Below are 20,213 nucleotides of genomic sequence, written 5' to 3'. Positions count from 1 at the left end.
TTACAGCCTTCATATTTGTAGCCACCTATATCAGGCAGCAGAGATATAAGAAGGTTCTGGAGGCGGATGCTCACTTCAGTGCCAACAACAAAGACATCATTTCATACTGTGCTGGAGGAAGGCAATGTTAAACCACTCCTGTATTCTACCAAGAAAACCAAATGGCTCTCTGGTCTCCAGGAGTCGACACCGACTCAACAGCACAATATTTCCTTTTTCCATTAAAATAATCTCAAAGCGGTTTGCAATATAATTAAAGCAATGCATAATTAAAATACAAAGCTACAGATGATCTCAAAAATTATTATTATTACATTTATATCCCGCTCTTCCTCCAAGGAGCCCAGAGCGGTGTACTACATACTTAAAGTTTCTCTTTCACAACAACCCTCTGAAGTAGGTTAGGCTGAGAGAGAAGTGGCTGGCCCAGAGTCACCCAGCTAGTTTCATGGCTGAATGGAGATTTGAACTTGGGTCTCCCCGGTCCTAGTCCAGCACTCTAACCACTACACCACGCTGGCTCTCATAATATAAATATTAAAATCTCTATATAAAAATTCAATAACCCATAAAATAATAATAATACACAACACAAAGCAGCAGTAGTAAAAAAACAATACTCTCATTCAAAAGCCTGGGTGAAGAGCCATGTCTTTACTTTTTTCCTAAAAACTGTCAAGGAGACTGAGGAGCGGATTTCAGCCAGGAGGGCATTCCAAAGCCTGGGGGCAATGACTGAGAAGGCCCTGTCTTGCATGCTTGACAACGAAGCCTCTCTCACAGTCGGCACATAGAGCAGAGCCCCCTCTGATGATCTGGTCAAGTGGGCAGAAACCCTTGGGAGCAGACAGTCCTCCAGATAACCAGGGCCCAAACCGTTAATGGCTTTAAAAGTCAAAAACAGCAGCTTGAATTGGACCTGGAAACAAATTAGTAGCCAGTGCAGCTCTTTCAGCGTGGGTGTAATATGTTCCCAGCAGGCAGCGCCAGATACCATCCTATTTTGCACTAGCTGCAGTTTCCAAATATTATTCAAGGGCAGCCCCATGTAGAGCGTGTTACAATAATCCAGTCGCAATGTGACTAGGGCATGGGTAACTGGCCAGTTCTGCTTTCTTGAGAAAGGGATGCAGCTGACGCACTAGCCGAAGCTGTGCAAAAGCACCTCTGGCCACTGTCTCCACCTGAGCTTCCAAAAGCAGAGCTGGGTCCAGCAGTACTTCCAAGCTGCACACTTACTCTTTCAAGGGGAGTGCAACACCATCCAGAACCGGTCAGATCCCTTCATCTCAATTGGCTCTCCTAATGACCAACAGCACCTCTGTTTGTCTGGATTCAGTCTCAGTTTACTAGCCCGCATTCAGCCCATCACAGCCTCCAAGCCCTGATTCCGGTAATTCACTGTGTTCCCTAGGATCAGGTGATAAGGAGAGATAGAGCTGAGTGTCAACTGCATATTGCTGACAACGCAGTCCATGTCCCCAGATGACCTCTCCCAGCAGTTTCATGTACATGTAGAACAGCATGGGGGACAAGACCAAATCCTGCGGGACCCCACATACCAATGGCCAAGGAGTCAAGCAGTAGTCCCCCAGCACCACATTCTGGACCCTCCTCCCAAGAAAAGACTGAAGCTAATTGAAAACAGTACCTCCAATCCCCATATTTAAGAGGTGGTCCAAAAGGATACCATGGTCGATGGTACTGAGTGTCACTGAGAGATCCCACAGAACCAGCAGGGATGAACTCCCCATCAAGCTCCTGGCGTAGGTCATCCACTAGGGTGACCAAGATAATCTCAATCCCAAATCCAGGATGGAAGCCAGATTGAAAGGGATCTAGATAAACCATGTCATCCAAGACCCTCTGCATCTGAGACACCACCACATGCTCTATCATCTTGCACAAAAAGGGGAGGTTAGAAAAAGGCCTGTAATTGTTCAGGGCTCAAGGAAGAGCTGTTTTAATAGTGGTCTCACCACTGCCTCCCTGAGGCACGATAGCATTCTGCCTTCGCTTAATGAAGCATTGATTATAGCCTCCAACCACCTGCCCGTATCTTCCCTGGCAGAGTCTATTAGCCATGAAGGGCAAGGGTCTAGAGCACATGATGTTGCCTGCACATTGCCCAGGATCTTGTTCACATCCTCAGGATGTACCAACTGAAAAGAATCCAACACAAGAGGACCAGATGGTACCTGAGGCACGTCAGCCAGAACTGCCACAACCCTGGTGTCCAAATTGGCATGGATGCGAGCAACTTTTATCTGCAAAGTGGCATGCAAACTGGTCTCAGTGGGCAATAAATGGTTCCTCCCCCATTACACAGGGGAATGTATGAAGCAATAACTTTGCTACGCAAAACAGCTTTGCTGGCCTGCATGAGCAGATGCAATGGATGCAGAGAAAAAATGTTTCTTCCAACCACTGCCCCTACCGCCACGGATAAGTCCTGAAAATGGGTTCTAGCCTGTGTTCAGTTGGATTTGTCATGAGTCTTCCTCCAGCATTGTTTCAGCCATCATCCAAGTTGTTTTATCGCCCTAAGCGCCTCAGAAAACCAAGGAGCAGAACGGGCTCCACCAAGCCAGAGAGGGCGTTTAGGAGCAACCATGTCAATAGCCCAGGCTGTCTTTACGTTCCAGAAATTCACTGGGGCCTCGACTGCATTGCCAGCTCTGGATACTGGAAACTCCCCAAGGGCTGTCTGGAAACCAAGCGGATCCATAAGCCTCCAGGGGCGGACCATTCTGATTGGTCCACTACCCCTGCAGAGGGTAGACAAAGCAGTAAAACTAAACCCCACCAGATAATGATCTGTCCATGACAAGGGAGTTATCTCAAACTCCCCCACCTCTAGATCATTTATTCTGGTCGGCAAAAACCAGATCCAAAGTATGTTCTACCATGTGGGTAGGGCCTGATACTGAGATGGGCCTATGCTTGCTATGGTGGCCATGAAGTCCTGAGCTGCCCCTAGGAGGGCCTCAGCATGGATATTGAAGTCCCCCAAGACAATAAGTCTGGGGGAACCCAATGCCACCTCCGAGACCAACCCCGCCAGCCCAGGTAGGGAGACTGAAGAGCAGCGGGGTGATCAGTACATCAGCAGAATCCCCAGCCTATCTCAGAAGCCCACCCTCAAGGACAAACACTCAAAATCAGGAGATTGCCTAACCAGGCACCTGGAAAGGGGAAAGGTCTCATGACAGATGAATGCAACACCCCCTCCCTGGACCTCATGGCACAGCTGCTGCAGGATGAGGAACTTGCATAGTAAACACCATGACGAGTTCGCACGTGTATTTTCTCTTCCCCCTTCCCCCCTCAAAGCGGGCATTTATACATAGCACACAATCACACTCGCAAGTCACAAAGTGACAGTAATTAATTGACAGTCACTGATATTTGACCGAGTACAGCCCTGGACGGCCTGGAGTCACACATCCCTTATCGCAGGCTAACAGTGTGGCGCACCCTCCAGCGGCGTAACAGCACACGCTACAGCAGCTTGGGAGCGTGAGAGATAGCACAAAGGACACCGTGCCTGCACACGACACAGCAAGGAGCCAACCAACACACACCTGCACACATGCAGAACCCACAACACGTACCATGCAGCATGCAGCTCTCCCGACATGTAAACAACAGCGTTGCCAGTAGGGGTGTGCATGGCTCGGAGTCCCCCCCCGGTCCGGCAGGGGGGGACTGTGACCTTAAGCCGGGGGATAGTACTTCTCCCCCCCCCCGTCGCTCTTCCCCCTCCGGCGCTGGTCCTTGGAAAAATCTTCTTGGGGCGGCAGAGCTCCTCTCTGCCACCCCTGCCCCCGTTGTTGTTTGTCAAGCCTTAACAGAGACGAGCGCTAGCGGTGCGCATGCGCCCTGCGCAGCGCACACGCGCTCGTCTCTGACGCTGCAGCGCGCGCGCCCCATACATCACAGTTTATTTAGTGCGGGGCCCTTGAAAATGCGGGGCCTGTACCATATGCTACTTTTGCTACTAGGTTAATCCGGCCCTGATTACTGAGGTTACATGAAGCAATTGGAACACGTTTAGTAAGCACTACAGGTGGCCCTCATCCACAGTCCTGGCACGCACACTTTTGCCTACTTGCGGTCAGGCAATATAGACCTGACTGCAGATAGGTGAAACTGTTAGATTTTTAAAACAGGCAAACTGGAAACTGCAGTTTTAAAAATAGGAAACTGCGGTTTTAAAAGTAGGAAAAATTCACCTATCCATTGTCCCTGGGTGGCCAGAAATGACTTACAATGTCATTTCCAGCCACCATTTTGCAGCACGTAGCCATTTTCTGACTTAAAAAAAAAAAAGTCCCAAGAATTTTTGAAAACAATCTCAGGCTTTGCAAGGCGTTTTTTGTTTTTTGGTGGGGGGTGGGTCTTTGTATATGTGTACCAGAGCAGATTGAAACTGAGGGCGAAGAGCTTTACTAGATGGAAATTGTGCCACTTTGAATGCTGTTTTCCACGGATTGTTGCTGGCTGTATAAATGACGTGCATGCCATTCCATATTTTTTTACCATGAATAGTCGTCAAATCCATGGAAAAGGTAGAACGGAAAAAAAAACACCTGGTTTTTGCTGTGTTGAACGTGCAAGTAGCTCTGTGTGCATTAGATTTCAGCATGTCGACACTAAAGAACAGGTTTCTGCGGGAGATGTAGGTGGGGTGATGACCTCTGTCCTCTGGGCGGAAGGAGTGCGCCCTCTCCTCTTCCTAGCCCCAGACACTGCTGCCATGGCTGTCTCAGCTTAAGTGCTCTTTCTCTCTCTCCTCCCCTCCCTCCCTCCCCTCCCCCCTTTTCCTGCCCTAGGGCTCATGTCCTCTCCCTGCTCCTGCAGAGGCTGTGCTCCCCAGCCTCTTTCTCTCTTTTCTCTCCTCCTCCTCTGCCTGCTGCCCAAGGCTTGCACATGCGCGCTCTCTCTCCTCTCCTGCCACTGCCAAGAGAGGCAAGGAAGGGGTCAGTGGTGTGTATTGGAGGACTATCCACGTTCTCTCTGGATTAAATAAAGTGTGGGGGTCCACTGATCCTGCCCACAAATTATTATTACATTTATATCCTGCTTTTCCTCCAAGGAGCCCAGAGCGGTGTCCTACATACTTAAGTTAGGCTAGGCTGAGAGAGAAGTGACTGGCCCAGAGTCACTCAGCTAGTCTCATGGCTGAATGGGGATTTGAACTCAGGTCTCCCGGTTCTAGTCCAGCACTCTAACCACTACACCATGCTGGCTCTCATAATAGACAGTCTGAGGACCTCTAGGATCAAACTATCATTAAGAGGCAGGCTTGAAACAGATGTTAATTTTTATTGACCAAAAAAAATAATAGTCAAAAAAGGAGTGGGACCACGGCATGGGGAGGAAGAGGTTTACACTTAATCCCAGTGCCATTTTCTTACCAAAAGTCACCCCCAGTTGCTATTTGCCTCCCCAAATGGCTATTTGCAGCAAGTGTACTACTATAGGATCTGCCTGCACTTGCCTGTAAGCCACTTTGAATATAAATCCATGGTGGCTCTTACTTCCAAGCAAACGTGCTGTAGGGTCCGACTACACAACTGTAAAGTCTATACGTTTTTTGTGTGCCTTGTGACCCCCCACCCTGTCTGTCTAAGACATATATCGTTAACTGGCGACGACACCCCACCCCCATGAAGCCGCTGTGGTGGAGGGATTTTATTTGTAGGGGGTTTTGGGGGGAGGGGTTGTTTTTTGTTGCGGGGGGTGCGTGGAGGAACCCGGTGCGCTCCGCTGCTGCTGCCCCGCCCGCCGACAGGACTTTAGTTTGATAGATTGAGCAGAAGCAAAGAACCCAACTCGACGCGCCCCGGCAGTTAAGACCCGCGCCTGCGCTCTGCTGCCGGCGGCGCTTCTTCCCAGGGCAGCCTGGCGCCTACCCCGGGGCGGGGGCAGAGGAGGAGGAGGGAGGAGGAGGAGGAGAGGCGGGGAGTCCAGGTTAGGGGCGGGGGGGGGAAGGGTGTCCGCTGTTCCGCTGCGTCTTTGGCCGCACTGAGGGAGATGTAAGGCGATAAAAACGCGGCGGGCGAGAATGTCCTGAGCTGCCCTTCATCTTCCCGGAGGAAACCCTAACATGAGACGGGGGAGAAAGTGTGCCTATAAATAAGACTGACTGGGACGGCCTTGGCCCACAGACATATGGGGACACGAAAAAGCGTGTGCGCAGCATTTGGGGATTTAAAAAAAAAAATTGCCCGTTAGAAGATCCCAATGGGAGGTGAAGGGGCTCGTTTTTCTTACTTGGGGTTGCTAGCAAAGCGTGTAGTTTTCCGAGGCTGTATGTAGATTCGTATTTCTAGGGCGATTAAAAAAAAATTTTTTTTTTTTTAAAGTGGAGGGGAAAAACCCCTGAAATTTGTTCTTGTTCTGTATAACTCTGTGGAAGGAGTGTGTGGAGAACTAACGTTATCCCTTTGTGGCTTAGTAGTAAATGGCTTCCTTTGAAATAAGACAGGTTTTTTTTAAAACCTCCTAGCCCGTCTATCTTTGGCATAGTTTCAGAGCTTAGGGAGGGATAGCAAGATTCACAGCACTGAATGATATAACACACACACACACCCTTTGTGGATATATTCAAGATTAAATTATCTCCAAAATGTATTTCAAAAGCATTTGCTGTGGCTACTTTTTAATGCAATTGCTTCACAATGACCAGAGATATAGAAGCTCTTTAAGGATGATCAAGTGGGGGAAAGAGAAAACGACCCTCTTTGCTGGAAAACCTTCACAGTGCTAAATTCATACAGTAAAAAAGGTCTTATCAGACAGGAAAAATTCATGAATGCACAGAATTTTATGTGATGCATACACCTTTAGTTTGGGTGTTGGCCAATATATATTAAAAACAGATTTTTTAAAATATTGCTTTCAAACTGTTTGATACAATTTAAAACAAAATTAGCCAATACGTAGTTATATTCCCTTCTAGAGCTTGCCTTAAATATTACATTGATTAAATGTCATAAACATGATAGGGTTTTGGACTGCAGGTTTTGGCAGATTCTGGAAAACAGCATTATAATTGTTATATACTGTCGCCCATGTAACAGGATGATCTTTACTGCCATAACTTGGAGAGTGTTCATGTATAAAGTGCATGGAGGGATGGATAGTCATGTTTTAATATATTCACTTTCCATTTTGTAAGTTATTTTTGTCATCCTTCAAAATATCTGAATTATTTTTTGAGGGAGACAGAGCTATGTCCTTATTTTGCAGATACATTTTTTTAATGCTTTTATCTTGCAGTGCCACAAGAACTTTTTTTCTCAAATGTGACATCACACCTTTTGTCATTGAACAATGACAAGTAATCCAGTAAAGTCTGGGGAAAATAGAAGTAAACGTAAAAAGGAGGCGGAGGTGAGCAATTTTCAATGGCTACTGTGTGATTTACCAGTTCTGGTGGTTTTGTTTTTATAAAAACAGTTCATAGGCATATGCAGATACAAATATCCTGGAGAAAAAGAAATCTGTGTGTGCACAGTTCTAAGGACCTGAAAAGAAAGTTCCAATTTTTATCTGTTTATATTTTTTGCGTGTAGAATGAAGCTTCAGAAAATCCACAGTTGTCTTCTTTTGGAAAAACAGATGTGCTTCTTTCTGAAGGCTCCCAGACAGATCACAAAATTGAAAGCTTGGAAAAAGTGTTAAATGGTGATGTATTTAAAAAATATTTCAACTGTCAACTTACAGTTAATGTTTACATCCACTTTTAATTAATTAAAACAGATATTTATATTAACAGATACAAGCAAAGAAATCAATGTTCTGCTATCAAAATATGCCCATATTTTAAGGCAAGTACACTTACTCGTTGATAAATTTTAAATTGTATTTATATAATGCTTAAATATTAACAAGCAAAAGAGGCAAACTATACTTGTTTCCCCCAGTCAAAAAATGCTTTCAGACTGAACAATTGCTATAATTGAGACTTATGATAGGTGGCAGCCTAGCTTCAGGAACTGAATTCTTTGACTTGGTCAGATTAATTCTGTGCTTGATGCATGATCATCATAACTCTGTAACAGTTGCTGACTCATTATTCTGTAATAATTTTAAAATTGAAATGAACACTATAGTTGCATGCAACATGCGCAGAACAAAACATACTTTTTGTGCCAGTCTGCTTCCCATTGGCATTACAAGTGAACACATTTTATATATTTATTTTATTACATTTACATACCGCCCCGTCCCAATGGCTCTGGGTGGTGCACAACAAAAATAAAGCATACAAATTAGTCCTTTAAAACCAATAATTACAGAACAATTTAAAAACAGCATAAATCATTAACAATTAAAACATTTAAAAACCCTAGAAAGCCAGGCCAAACAGACAGGTTTTAAGGGCTCTCCTGAAGGCCAACAATGAACTCAGACTACAGATTTCTGCCAAGGGTGCATTCCACAGCCCAGGAGCAGCTGCAGAGAGGGCTCGCCTTTGCGTCACCACAAGATGTACTGGTGGTAACTGGAGACGGACCTCCTCAGATCAGATGACCTTAATGTGTGGTGGGGATCCTGCAGAAAAAGGTGCTCTCTACGATAACTCGGACCTAAGCCGTTCAGGGCTCTAAAGGTAATAACCAGCACTTTGTATTTTGCCCAGAAACATACCGGCATTAAAACAGGCATAATGTGTTCTCTCCGGGTTACCCCAGAGACCAGTCTGGCTGCCGCATTTTGAACTAAGTGAAGTTTCTGAACTACGTACAAAGGCAGCCCCGCATAAAGTGCATTGCAGTAGTCAAGCCTGGAGGTTACCATCTGATGCACCACTGTTTTGAGGTCGTCCTTTTCAAGGAATGGATGCAGCTGCCAAATCAGCCGAAGCTGATAGAAAGCACTCCTGGCCATAGCCTCCACCTGAAATACCAGGGTGAGGCCTGGGTCCAGGAAGACACCAAAGCTGCATACTTGTTCCTTCCGGGAGAGTGTAACCCCATCCAACACAAGAAGATCTAACTCATATCTCAAATTCTGAGCCCCTACAATGAGCACCTCCGTCTTGCTTGGATTTGGTTTCAATTTGTTATCCTTCATCCAGCCCATTACTGCCTGTAGGCAGGAATTTAGGGGATGAATGCCATTTCCTGAAGATGAAGATGAGGTTACCAGCCGATGCACCACTGTTCTGTGGTCGTCCTTTTCAAGGAATGGATGCAGCTGCCAAATCAGCCGAAGCTGATAGAAAGCACTCCTGGCCATAGCCTCCACCTGAAATACCAGGGTGAGGCCTCAGTCCAGGAGGACACCAAAGCTGCATACTTGTTCCTTCCGGGAGAGTGTAACTCCATCCAACAGAAGAAGATCTAACTCATATCTCAAATTTTGAGTCCCTGCAATGAGCACCTCTGTCTTGCTTGGATTCGGTTTCAATTTGTTATCCCTCATCCAGCCCATTACTGCCTATAGGCAGGAATTTAGGGAATGAATGCCATTTCCTGATGATGAAGATGAAAAGAAGTAGAAGATTTGGGCGTCATCAGCATACTGATAACACCCAGCACGAAATCTCCTGATGACCTCACCCAACGGTTTCATGTAGATATTAAAAAGCATTGGTGACAGAATGGAGATCTGAGGGACTCCATATAACAGCTGCTATTTTGAGGAGCAGCTGTCATCAAGCTCTTCCATCTGGAATCTACTGAGAGATAGGAGCAGAACCACTGCAAAACAGTGCCATCTATCCCCAACTCCCCCAGGCGATCCAAAAGGATACCATGGTCAATGGTATCAAACGCCACCAAGAGATCCAGCAGAGTCACACTCCCTCTGTCGATTCCCCAGTAAAGGTAATCTATCTCGCCATATAGGTACCAAAAGTATTTCTGTCATGAGCATTGCACTCCAAAAGTTAGGAAATATACTTCTTCACTTACTTTTCAGATACCCACTGTTTACAAACTAAGTAGGTATTTCAGAAATTAGTAAAAATAGATTTAAAGTTTATACATATCAATTTTAACTTTAGGCTCTTTTGTTGTTTTGTACATAAAGCGAGAGAGCAGCAATGGATGCTTCCTATGTAGAGGAGCTTGAAGGAATCTTGAAAGAAGCTAGTTCCATTGAAAATCACTTGAAGTCAAAAAGGGAGCGTCTGAGGCACAGATTTGCAGCAATTACAGGCACGTTGCAAAATGAAAATGGATTAGCAGACAAATGACCTGAAATTGAGTGGCACAGACTGCACATTTAGAGTTGTATATTAGCTGCACGCAATGAAACCCTTTTGTATATCTTGATTCTTGTGATTATTTTTATTGATTCAAGAAATATATTAAATTTATTAAAATATAAACCAAGACCAATTCTGTGCACATTTACTTGGGAGCAAGACTCATTAACCCTTATCTGGAGTCATATTTTTTTACACATGAGTAGACCTTCCTACTCCTGAGTAGTCCAATTTGTTACATTGGATGCTCCTCAACTTGTTCAGGACACAGAACCCACAATAATGTCACATTTCACTCCAGGGGAGTGCAGTGGTGACACCCACATCCCAAACGTGGTGCCCTGTGAGACTCCATGACTCACGGAGAATGTGAGCTTTTAGCAAATAAAAATTAACATTTCAAACCCCACATTAATGAGGATCCATTCTTCAACAACTCCACTCTCAGTATTTCAGCTGAAAGGACACACTGTGACTGATTAAAGATGATCTTGGAGCTCATCAAGTTCATTCTACAAGCCAGTCACCCACAATCATCACATTTTTGCTTATCATTGCCTTGGACGCAAACTTCCTGGGTACACACATTACCAACGTCTTCTGTCCACCCATGCCAAACACAGTTGACCATGCTTTCCTTTGTGAACGTGCTTGCATCTCTGGGAGTATGTCTGGCTTTTTGTGTTTCGTATTGCCTACACAGGTCAACCCCTTGCTCAGGAGAGTATCTGCCAGCTATATTTTTGTGGGGAGGAGGGAGTTATCTTGTGGGGAGGGGGGCAGGTTGAGATGAACATTGCCCTGCACATGCAAGAACATTAGATCTGTGGCAAGAACTCACTTGCCCTGATGTCACTGGTGGAATCGCCAATGTGCTTTTGGCACATCCTTTAATCGCGTGAGAGGGATGCTCATCTGAATCACCCCTCTATATGCAATTTGCACCAAGTGTTGTTCAATGGCTGTATACATTGCTGTACAACTTGCAGGCATGCTTTGTTGCAGTCCTCCAGATTGCTTCCTTAGGTAAACATCTCTCAGTGGGTATGGTGTTTCTGCATCACAGCACCACCATAATTTCAAACTGTACTTTTTGGGCTTGCTTGGAATGTGTTGTTAATGAAACTGCCTTGAGGTGATTGGTGAACACCCCTAAATTTGTGTTTGGCCTTGCGTGGGGAAATTAGCTGTGGGTAGGACAGTTTTCGAACAATTAGTGATAGGATAATGGCGATATGTATTAATGGGAAATTTCATAGTATAACAATTTTACAAATCTATGCACCCACTGCGGAGTCAGAAGAAAAGGAAATTTAAGAATTCTGCGCTGAGCTTCAGGAAGCCCTGCAACAGACACTAAAGAAAGATATTGTTTATATTGTGGGAGATTTCAATGCAGAAGTGGGAGAAGTGGAAGAATCAGAGATTGTAGGCAAGTATGGCCTTGGTGAACAAAATAAGGCAGGAGAACGTTTGATTCAGCTATGCCATGAAGAACAGTTACGTATAGTGAACACGTGGTTTGAACAGCCCAAACGGCAATTATACACTTGGACTTCACCAAATGGGGAATACTGAAATCAAATTGATTACATTTTATGCCAACAGAAGTGGAAAAGTTCTGTCCTTGCAGTGAAAACGTTCCCTGGTATGGATTGTGGATCAGATCACGAACTGCTAGTTGCTAAGGTGAAGTTAAGGTGCTTCAGCGTTAAACGACCACCCATGACTAAGAAATTTGATGTCGAGAAGATCCTCCCGGCATATGCAGTTGAAGTTAAGAACAGGTTTGAATTGTTTAACATCATAGAAATACAATCTGATAAATTACATAAGAACAGCCCTACTGGATCAGGCCCAAGGCCCATCTAGTCCAGCATCCTGTTTCTCACAGTGGCCCACCAGATGCTGCTGGAAGCCACAGGCAGGAGCTGAGGGCATGCCTCTCTCCTGCCATTACTCCCCTGCAAGTAATTATGGGAGCAAGTAAAGACAATTGTCACTGAAGTAGCCCATCAACATATTGCATATAAGCAGCCAATGAAATTGGCTAAGTGGATATCAGATGCTACAATAGAAATTGCAGAAAGGAGAAGGAAAGCAAAAGTTATTGGTGACAGGGAAGAAATGTGAAGATTAAATACAGAGTTTCAGAGAGAAGTGAGAAAAGATAAAGAAAGATATTGGTCTGAACAATGCAAGGAAATGGAGGAAGGAGTTAAGAGAGGTCATATAAGGGAGTGTTTTGCTTATGTGAAAAAGGCGAGAAGCCCCTTTATGGCAAGAAAGGCAATGGTTAGAGGACATGATGGGCAGGAATTACATGATCAACAAGCAATTAGAGAATGGTGGCAGGAATACACAGAATGACTTTATGCAAGTGAAAATCAAAGTCACATCATAAGATGGGAAGAAGATCTACTAGCACCAGAACCAGTTATTCTGGAGGAGGAAGTTGTATGGGCACTTACTGAGCTGTCTAACTGCAAAGCCCCTGGATTTGATGGAGTACCAGTAGAGTTATTGAGAGCTTTACCAATAAAGGTATTAACAGTGCTATGTCAAAGTGTATGGAAGACTTGTTGGTGGCCAAAAGAGTGGAAAAGGTCTGTATTTATACCAATACCAAAAAAAGTGATACGAAAAACTGCTCAAACTATCGCACCATAGCCTTGATACTACATGTGAGTAAAATATTTTTGAAGATCATTCAACAACGTATGAATCCAACTGTTGATAGAGAGATGCCAGATGTACAAGCGGGATTTCGAAAAGGAAGAGGAATGCGTGATCACATTACCAATCTTCAATGGATGATGGGCTGCCGGGGGGGGGGGGAGCGAGGCAGCGGGCTGCCGGGGGGGGGGAGCGAGGCAGCGGGCTGCCGGGGGGGGGAGCGAGGCAGCGGGCTGCCGGGGGGGGGAGCGAGGCAGCGGGCTGCCGGGGGGGGGGAGCGAGGCAGCGGGCTGCCGGGGGGGGAGCGAGGCAGCGGGCTGCCGGGGGGGGGAGCGAGGCAGCGGGCTGCCGGGGGGGAGCGAGGCAGCGGGCTGCCGGGGGGGGCGAGGCAGCGGGCTGCCGGGGGGGGCGAGGCAGCGGGCTGCCGGGGGGGGCGAGCGAGAGTGCTGCGGGGGGGAGTGAGCGAGCGAGAGTGCTGCGGGGGGGAGTGAGCGAGCGAGAGTGCTGCGGGGGGATGCCACAGGCTCAGTGCACAACTGCACAGATGCTCTGTTTGGGGTCAGCTAGTTATTTATTTATTTGACATATTTTTATACCACCCAAAACCTATCTCTCTGGGCAATTTACAACAAAGCAAAATAAACGACAACAGAAAAAGTTAAAACAATTGTTAAAACAAAATAAATGATGAAATGTAAAATAAACAAAATAACAGAAAAAGTTAAAATATTACAACAATTTAAAATTTCAAAACAATATTCTAAAACAATGTTAAAACTATTGAAACAATTTTTAATTAAACGCCTGGGTGAACAGATGTGTCTTTAAAGACTTTTTAAAAAGTTGTTAGAGATGGGCAGGCTCTTGGCTATACTAAGACTTTTTATACATGAAGATCAAGCAGGCTTTTTGCCAAAACCGCAATTAAGAGATAATGTGAGAACAGTTTTGAACGTATTGGAGTATTATGAAAAACACAATGATAAACAGATAGCCATGATTTTTCTGGACGCAGAGAAAGCTTTTGACAATGTTTCCTGGCAGTTCATGTGGAGGTTATTTGATGCAATGGGAGTTGGTAATAATTTCATTAGGGCTATTAAGACAATTAATTCGGAGCAATATGCTAAAATTATTGTAAATGGGGAATTATCAGACAATTGCAAAATACAGAAAGGAACTAGACAAGGATGTCCACTTTCCCCATTACTTCTTATATTAGTACTGGAAGTGCTCTGTAGAAATATTAGAGAAGATGATCAATTACAAGGCCCAAAAATTGGGAAACAAGAGTACAAACAGCCTTTGCGGATGATGTAGTGTTTTTTTTAGAAAATCCACTGGAGAAGATCGGAAGACTTGGAAAAAATACAATAATTTGGCCAACTAGCTGGGCTTTATATAAATACGATTAAAACAAAGGTGTTGACAAAAAATATGGATCAGAGATCTAAGGACAGACTTTTTGAAATAAGTGAACTGAAAGTGGAGGAAAAAATTAAATATTTGGGCGTCTGGTTGTCAAACAATAACTCCTTGTTGTTTTCAAATAACTATACTAAAATATGGAATACAGTAAAAATTGACTTGCAAAGGTGGTCTAGAATGAACTTGTCTTTAATGGGAAGAATCTCAGTTGTGAAAATGAATGTTCTACCTAAAATGCTGTTTCTTTTTCAGACTATTCCTATAATTAATACTTTAACTTGTTTTAAGCAATGGCAAAAGGACATAACTAAATTTGTTTGGCAGGGTAAAAGACCAAGAATTAACTTTAAAAATTTAACAGATGCTAAAGAAAGAGGTGGTCTTACCCTGCCAGACTTAAGGTTGTATCTTGATGCTGTTTGTTTGACGTGGTTAAAAGAATGGATAACATTAAGAAATCCTAGAATACTTGATTTGGAAGGATTTGATAGAAGGTTTAGATGGCATTCGTATTTGTGGAATGACAAAAGTAAAATACATAACGATTTTTTGAATCACTATGTAAAAAGGAGTCTAATGAGAGTGTGGGTAAAATATTAAAAATGGCTGGAACCTAAAACTCCATTATGGTTATCCCTGATTGAAGCTTTAGTACAGTGATTCTCAAACTTGGGTCCTCAGGTGTTATTGGTCTTCAACTCCCATAATCCCCAACCAAAGGCCACTGAGGCTGGGGATTATGGGAGTTGAAGTCCAATAACACCTGATGACCCAAGTTTGAGAATCCCTGCTTTAGTACGTAAAGAGACAAATATGCAACCGCAATGGGGTACCTATAGGGATCTGTTGTGTTTTCAAGAAAAAGGCTGTAAGTTAAAAAATCTAATTGAAGTACAAAATTTCGTTAGTAATTGGTTTCAGTACCATCAGTTAAATGAAGTTTTTAAGAAGGATGTCAAACTTGGATTTGAGGATCAAATGTCGAGATTTGAGAAGGAGCTATGTGAAAATGATGAAAAATTAGTGTCTAAGATGTATAAGCTGTTGCTTTTGGAGGAGACAAGAGATGAAGTGGTTAAAACATCTATGATAAAATGGGCTCAGGATGTTATAATATAGATAATATAGGTTATAATATAGATAATATAGGTTATAATATAGATATGGCAGCTTGGGAAAAATTATGGAAAACTGATTTAAAGTTCACTGCATGTTACACTTTAAAAGAAAATTATTATAAGATGATGTACAGGTGGTATTTGACGCCTAAAAAAACTGGCGATAATGTATAAAAATGTTTCAAACAAATGTTGGAAATGTGGACATTGTGAAGGAACTTTTTTTCATATGAGGTGGTCTTATAGGAAGGCAAAGGCTTTTTGGGACATGATATATTATGAGTTAAAAAATTTTTTTTAAATGACATTTCCTAAGAGCCCAGAATCCTTCCTGCTGGGAATAACGCAAGGAGAGTTTTCCACAAGAAATTTAATATTATTCATGTATGCAACCACGGCGGCCAGAATAGTATACGCGCAGAAATGGAAGGACATTGAACTGCCCTCAAAAGAAGATTGGCTGATAAAAATTTTGGAATACGCGGAGATGGCAAAACTTACAGTTCTGATAAGAGATCAAAATTTGGAAGGTTTTACAGAAGATTGGAAACCATTCTTATTGTACTTAAAGAACTATTTTCCTAATATTGATTTTTCAACAGGGTTTGAAATTTAGTAATATTAGCAGGTTGAGTAGACTAAAATCGAGTTTGGTAAGGTATAGATTATATGTTTTGAATTATTATAGCAAGGGTTAATTGTATAATTAGTGATTCGCGCTGATTAGTGAGCGGGAAGTCAATTTTTTTGTTTAATGTTTGATGTAATGAGATTCTTAAGATATTGTTAAAATCAATAAAAAATTTAAAGCAAAAAAAAAAAAAGAGAGAGAGATGGGCAGGCTCTTATCTCAGCAGGGAGTGCATTCCAAAGTGTCCACATCTACATCTTCTTGTTCTCTCCACCTGGAACCAAGCTCCAACACCCCCATTCTGGGCTGTAAACCAGTAGAATTCCACCCAAATTTGAGGTGGAAGGCATGATTATTTCAAAGCACTGCTGTAAAAGAGTCATGCATGCTTTTAGTTTTTACATCAGTTCCTATGTAATTCCACAACTCTTGTCCTACACATGCTGGATTCTATCAAGTGCAATGTAGAACTATAATTAATACTAAATAACCTTTACGACTGCAGCTCTTTGCCATAGAACATGGATATAAGAAATATGAAACTGATGTCTGCAGCAGACTGGATTTTCTTTGTTATCTTTGGCCCCTTCCACAGAGGTCTTTAGCACAGCTGAAGCATTGCTCTCCTTTAATCAGCTGAAAGCATGTTTATATTACTGTGATTTCATGTGCCATTTAATATGGCGCTATATTTCCTAGTACAATCTCACAATAGCCATCCCCAAGGAAAGGCAAGAAATCAGCAGCACATAACACAAGCAAAAAAAGTGTGAACATTTGCTCATTAATTTATTGCATTTTTAATTTGTGCTTCCACTGTAAATAAAATAAAAAATTGAGGGTAAGTTCCAGCAGCCATGCAGCCAATGTAAGTTAAAACCCTGCCGACCTGCTCTTTAGTAAGGTAGGGGGAGGTTTACTTGAATTAAAGGTAAAGTGTGCTGTCAAGTCGATTTCGACTTCCGGCGCCCACAGAGCCCTTTGGTTTTCTTTGGCAGAATACAGGAGGGGTTTACCATTACCGCCTCCCAATTACTTCAAGTAAACTCATTCAAAGTATCAAAAGGATAAGACAGGCAGCAACTACTAATTATAATAATCCTGCAATTGTACATCAATGTGGTTAAAATGAATCTATCTAAGCTATATCTGATTAGTGGTCAGTGGTTAGAGTGCTGGACTAGGACCAGGGAGACACAAGTTCAAATCCCCATTTAGCCATGAAACTAGCTGGGTGACTCTGGGCCAGTCACTTCTCTCTCAGCCTAACCTACTTCATAGGGTTGTTGTGAAAGATAAACTCATGTATGTAGTACACAACTCTGGGCTCCTTGGAGGAAAAGCGGGCTATAAATGTAATAGCAATAGCAATAGCACTTACATTTATATACCACTGTATAGCCAGAGCTCTCTAAGCGGTTTACAATGATTTAGCATATTGCCCCCAACATTCTGGGTACTCATTCTTCAGGTGAGCAACCAGGGCTGGAGACTGCAAGGTTACTGGAAGAAACGTCGCTTAACCGAAAAAAATATACAAAAAACACCAACAAGGAAATAATGATCTGCTATTACAAGTCTAGTCCAACTAGAAGAGGTTATTTAAAAAGAATGTACCAAATTTGGAAAGAGAAGCATCCAGATACAGAAATAACAGAACAATGGCTAGTAGACCAGAGAAGATTCATAATAAGAAATAAAGTATTCACAGAAGTTGAGCTGGAAGAGCTGCAGAGAGCAACACAGGATCAAGATATGAAAGAAGAATTACCACCAACTGAAGAAGTTGCTCAGGCGCAGGTGGAGGAGGTGTCAGAAATAGAGGATGCCACTGTTGCTGAACTGTTTCAAAATCAAAACCAGGCATCCTCCCCTTTGCCTTCACCTAAAAAACCCAAATGCCGTTTAACAGAAAAGCAACAAGAACTAAAGCAAAAAAAATAACTGAGCACATGAACCAAACAACCACCAGGGTTCGACTTCCAGCTCTAAAAACAGTTGCCAAAAAACAACTCGCTCAGGCATTAAAAGATGTCAGTGCTGGACTTGCAGAAATAACAACCAAGAATTTGCAAGAAACAAACCAACTAATGTACAGTACAGTGCAGCAACAATAACAACACAAGAGCTTGGATATAAGATCAGTGGACCTGTAAAAAAAGAAAGTAGTACATCACCTAAATGGAAGATTAGATTAGAAAATAAAATCGCCAGGCTTAGATCGGATGCTAGTAAACTGAAAGATATGAAAGACAAGAAGCTGAAGAATGAAAACACTAAACAGTACCTGATCCAAAAATACCACCTAGATTCAAGGAAAATTAGAGAAGCTCTGGAAATAATAAAGCAGCAAATAACAGCAGTGTCAAAGAAGAAAAGCAGATACGAAGCCAGAATTACACAACACAGGCAGAATCTCCAATTCCAGTTGAATCAGAGATGTTTCTACCAAAGCATAGAAGGAGAAACTGCAAGAAACACAGAAACACCAAATAAAGAAGAAACAGTGCAATTCTGGGAGAAATTATGGGACAATCCAACAGATTATAATAAAAAAGCAGGCTGAGTGAAAGAGGTCAAAAAATGTAACCAACAAATGCAAGATCTAATAATAACACCAGAATTAATAAGTGAAAGAGCAAAGAAAATTAAAAATTGGACTGCACCAGACGACGATGAACTGCATGGCTTTTGGCTTGAACACCTAACAAACCTTCATAAACAACTATCAAAACAGTTCAATCACATTTTGCAAGGCGGTGATGTTGAACAATGGCTAACAACTGGGAAAACTCATCTCATCATGAAAGACCCAGCAAAAGGTGCAGTTCCAAGTAATTATAGACCGATAACCTGCCTGCCAACCATGTTCAAATTATTAACTGGAATAACAGCAGATGAAGTGATGCAATACTTATTAACTAACAAAGAGCTTCCTGTTGAACAGAAAGGAAATTGCCCGAACACCAGAGGCACAAAAGACCAGCTGCTGATTGACAAAATGATTTTATAAAACTGCAAGATAAGAAAAACCAATCTAAGTGTTGCATGGATTGACTACAAGAAAGTCTTCAACTCATTGCCTCACACATGAATACTAAAATGTTTAGAAACAACTGGTGTCAGCAAAAACATTCAGATATTTATTTAAAAAGCAATGAGCATATGGAGTACACAGTTAACAATCAATGGTGAGACACGAACTGGTTAGCATTAGAAGAGGTATTTTCCAAGGGGACTCACTATCCCCTCTGTTGTTTGTAATCGCCATGACTCCACTTTCACAAATACTAAACAGGCCTCGGATACCAAACATCTAAAACATCAAGTCAAATCAACCATCTGCTGTACATGGATGATCTGAAGTTGTATAGAAAGTCCCCGTCAGAAATCGAATCACTGCTAAACACTGTCCATATATTCAGTAGCAATATAGCAATGGAGTTTGGACTAGACAAGTGTGCTGCATTAATAATGAACAGAGGGAAAATAACAAAAACAGACAGAATAGAACTGCCCAATGGAAGCAAGATCAAGAACCTGGAAGAGAAAGAACATTACAAATACTTGGGCATTCTCCAGGCTGATAACATTGCACACGCTGAAGTTTAAAAGAAAAATTGGAAGTGAATACATCAGGAAAAATCCTTATGTTAGAAAAATCCTCATGTCCAAACTCAATGGCCATACAAGCCATAAACACCTGGGCTATACCTGTTATCAGATACATTGCAGGAATAATAGACTGGACCCAGACAGAGCTAGAGACGCTAGATCATAAGACCAGGAAAATCAGACATCACTAAGACCTGGCAATGGCTTAAGAATGGCAACTTGAAGATAGGAGTGTGCACGGACCGATTCGGAGGCCATTCTACTGGCCTCCGAACCGGTCCGGACATGGGGTGGTTTTGGTTCGGGAGGGTTTGTGTCAGGGGTTCCATTAAGGGCGGGGGGGGCTTTACTTACCCCTCCCGCCCTTTCCAGTTTTTGCGCCATAAGTACCATAAAAAATGCGGGCTGCAGGATCCCTCTCCGCCCGCTTCTATTCTCTTCGATGGCTCCGCGCTCGGGCGGGCGGCAGCTGCCGCCACTGAAGCCCCCTCGAGAAGCCCCCTCGAAGCTCTTTCGGTAC

At 43.1% G+C, this 20,213-nt stretch overlaps 1 protein-coding gene across 7 annotated transcripts; it reads left to right on the top strand.

Annotated features, from left to right (window-relative positions):
* Window positions 1-5,829: 5,829 nt before the first annotated feature.
* Window positions 5,830-10,354, top strand: TEX12 (testis expressed 12). 7 transcript variants are annotated; one of them, XM_053287533.1, is made up of 6 exons: window positions 6,048-6,256; window positions 7,089-7,181; window positions 7,288-7,401; window positions 7,584-7,695; window positions 7,787-7,838; window positions 10,048-10,354. In XM_053287533.1, exons 3-6 carry the CDS (start codon window positions 7,342-7,344, stop codon window positions 10,211-10,213), a joined length of 390 nt encoding a protein of 129 aa, XP_053143508.1. In that variant the 5' UTR covers window positions 6,048-6,256; window positions 7,089-7,181; window positions 7,288-7,341; the 3' UTR covers window positions 10,214-10,354. The 7 variants fall into 7 exon arrangements, with proteins under 7 accessions (XP_053143511.1, XP_053143509.1, XP_053143506.1 ...); XM_053287536.1 differs by lacking the exons at window positions 6,048-6,256; window positions 7,089-7,181 and adding an exon at window positions 5,830-5,854; XM_053287534.1 differs by lacking the exons at window positions 6,048-6,256; window positions 7,089-7,181 and adding an exon at window positions 5,838-5,976.
* Window positions 10,355-20,213: the final 9,859 nt, after the last annotated feature.

Source organism: Hemicordylus capensis, chromosome 1 (genome assembly GCF_027244095.1).
Source record: "Hemicordylus capensis ecotype Gifberg chromosome 1, rHemCap1.1.pri, whole genome shotgun sequence".
NCBI lineage: Eukaryota > Metazoa > Chordata > Lepidosauria > Squamata > Cordylidae > Hemicordylus > Hemicordylus capensis.
The sequence above is the reverse complement of the archived record's forward strand: the minus strand, read 5'-3'. Positions and strand labels throughout refer to the sequence as shown.

Coding starts and splice junctions, on each gene's coding strand:
- TEX12 (XM_053287536.1), top strand. CDS start 7,342: ATGACAAGTAATCCAGTAAAGTCTGGGGAAAATAGAAGTAAACGTAAA. Junction 7,696..7,786: donor CTTGGAAAAAGTGTTAAATG/GTGATGTATTTA, acceptor TTATATTAACAG/ATACAAGCAAAGAAATCAAT. Junction 7,839..10,047: donor AAATATGCCCATATTTTAAG/GCAAGTACACTT, acceptor TTGTACATAAAG/CGAGAGAGCAGCAATGGATG.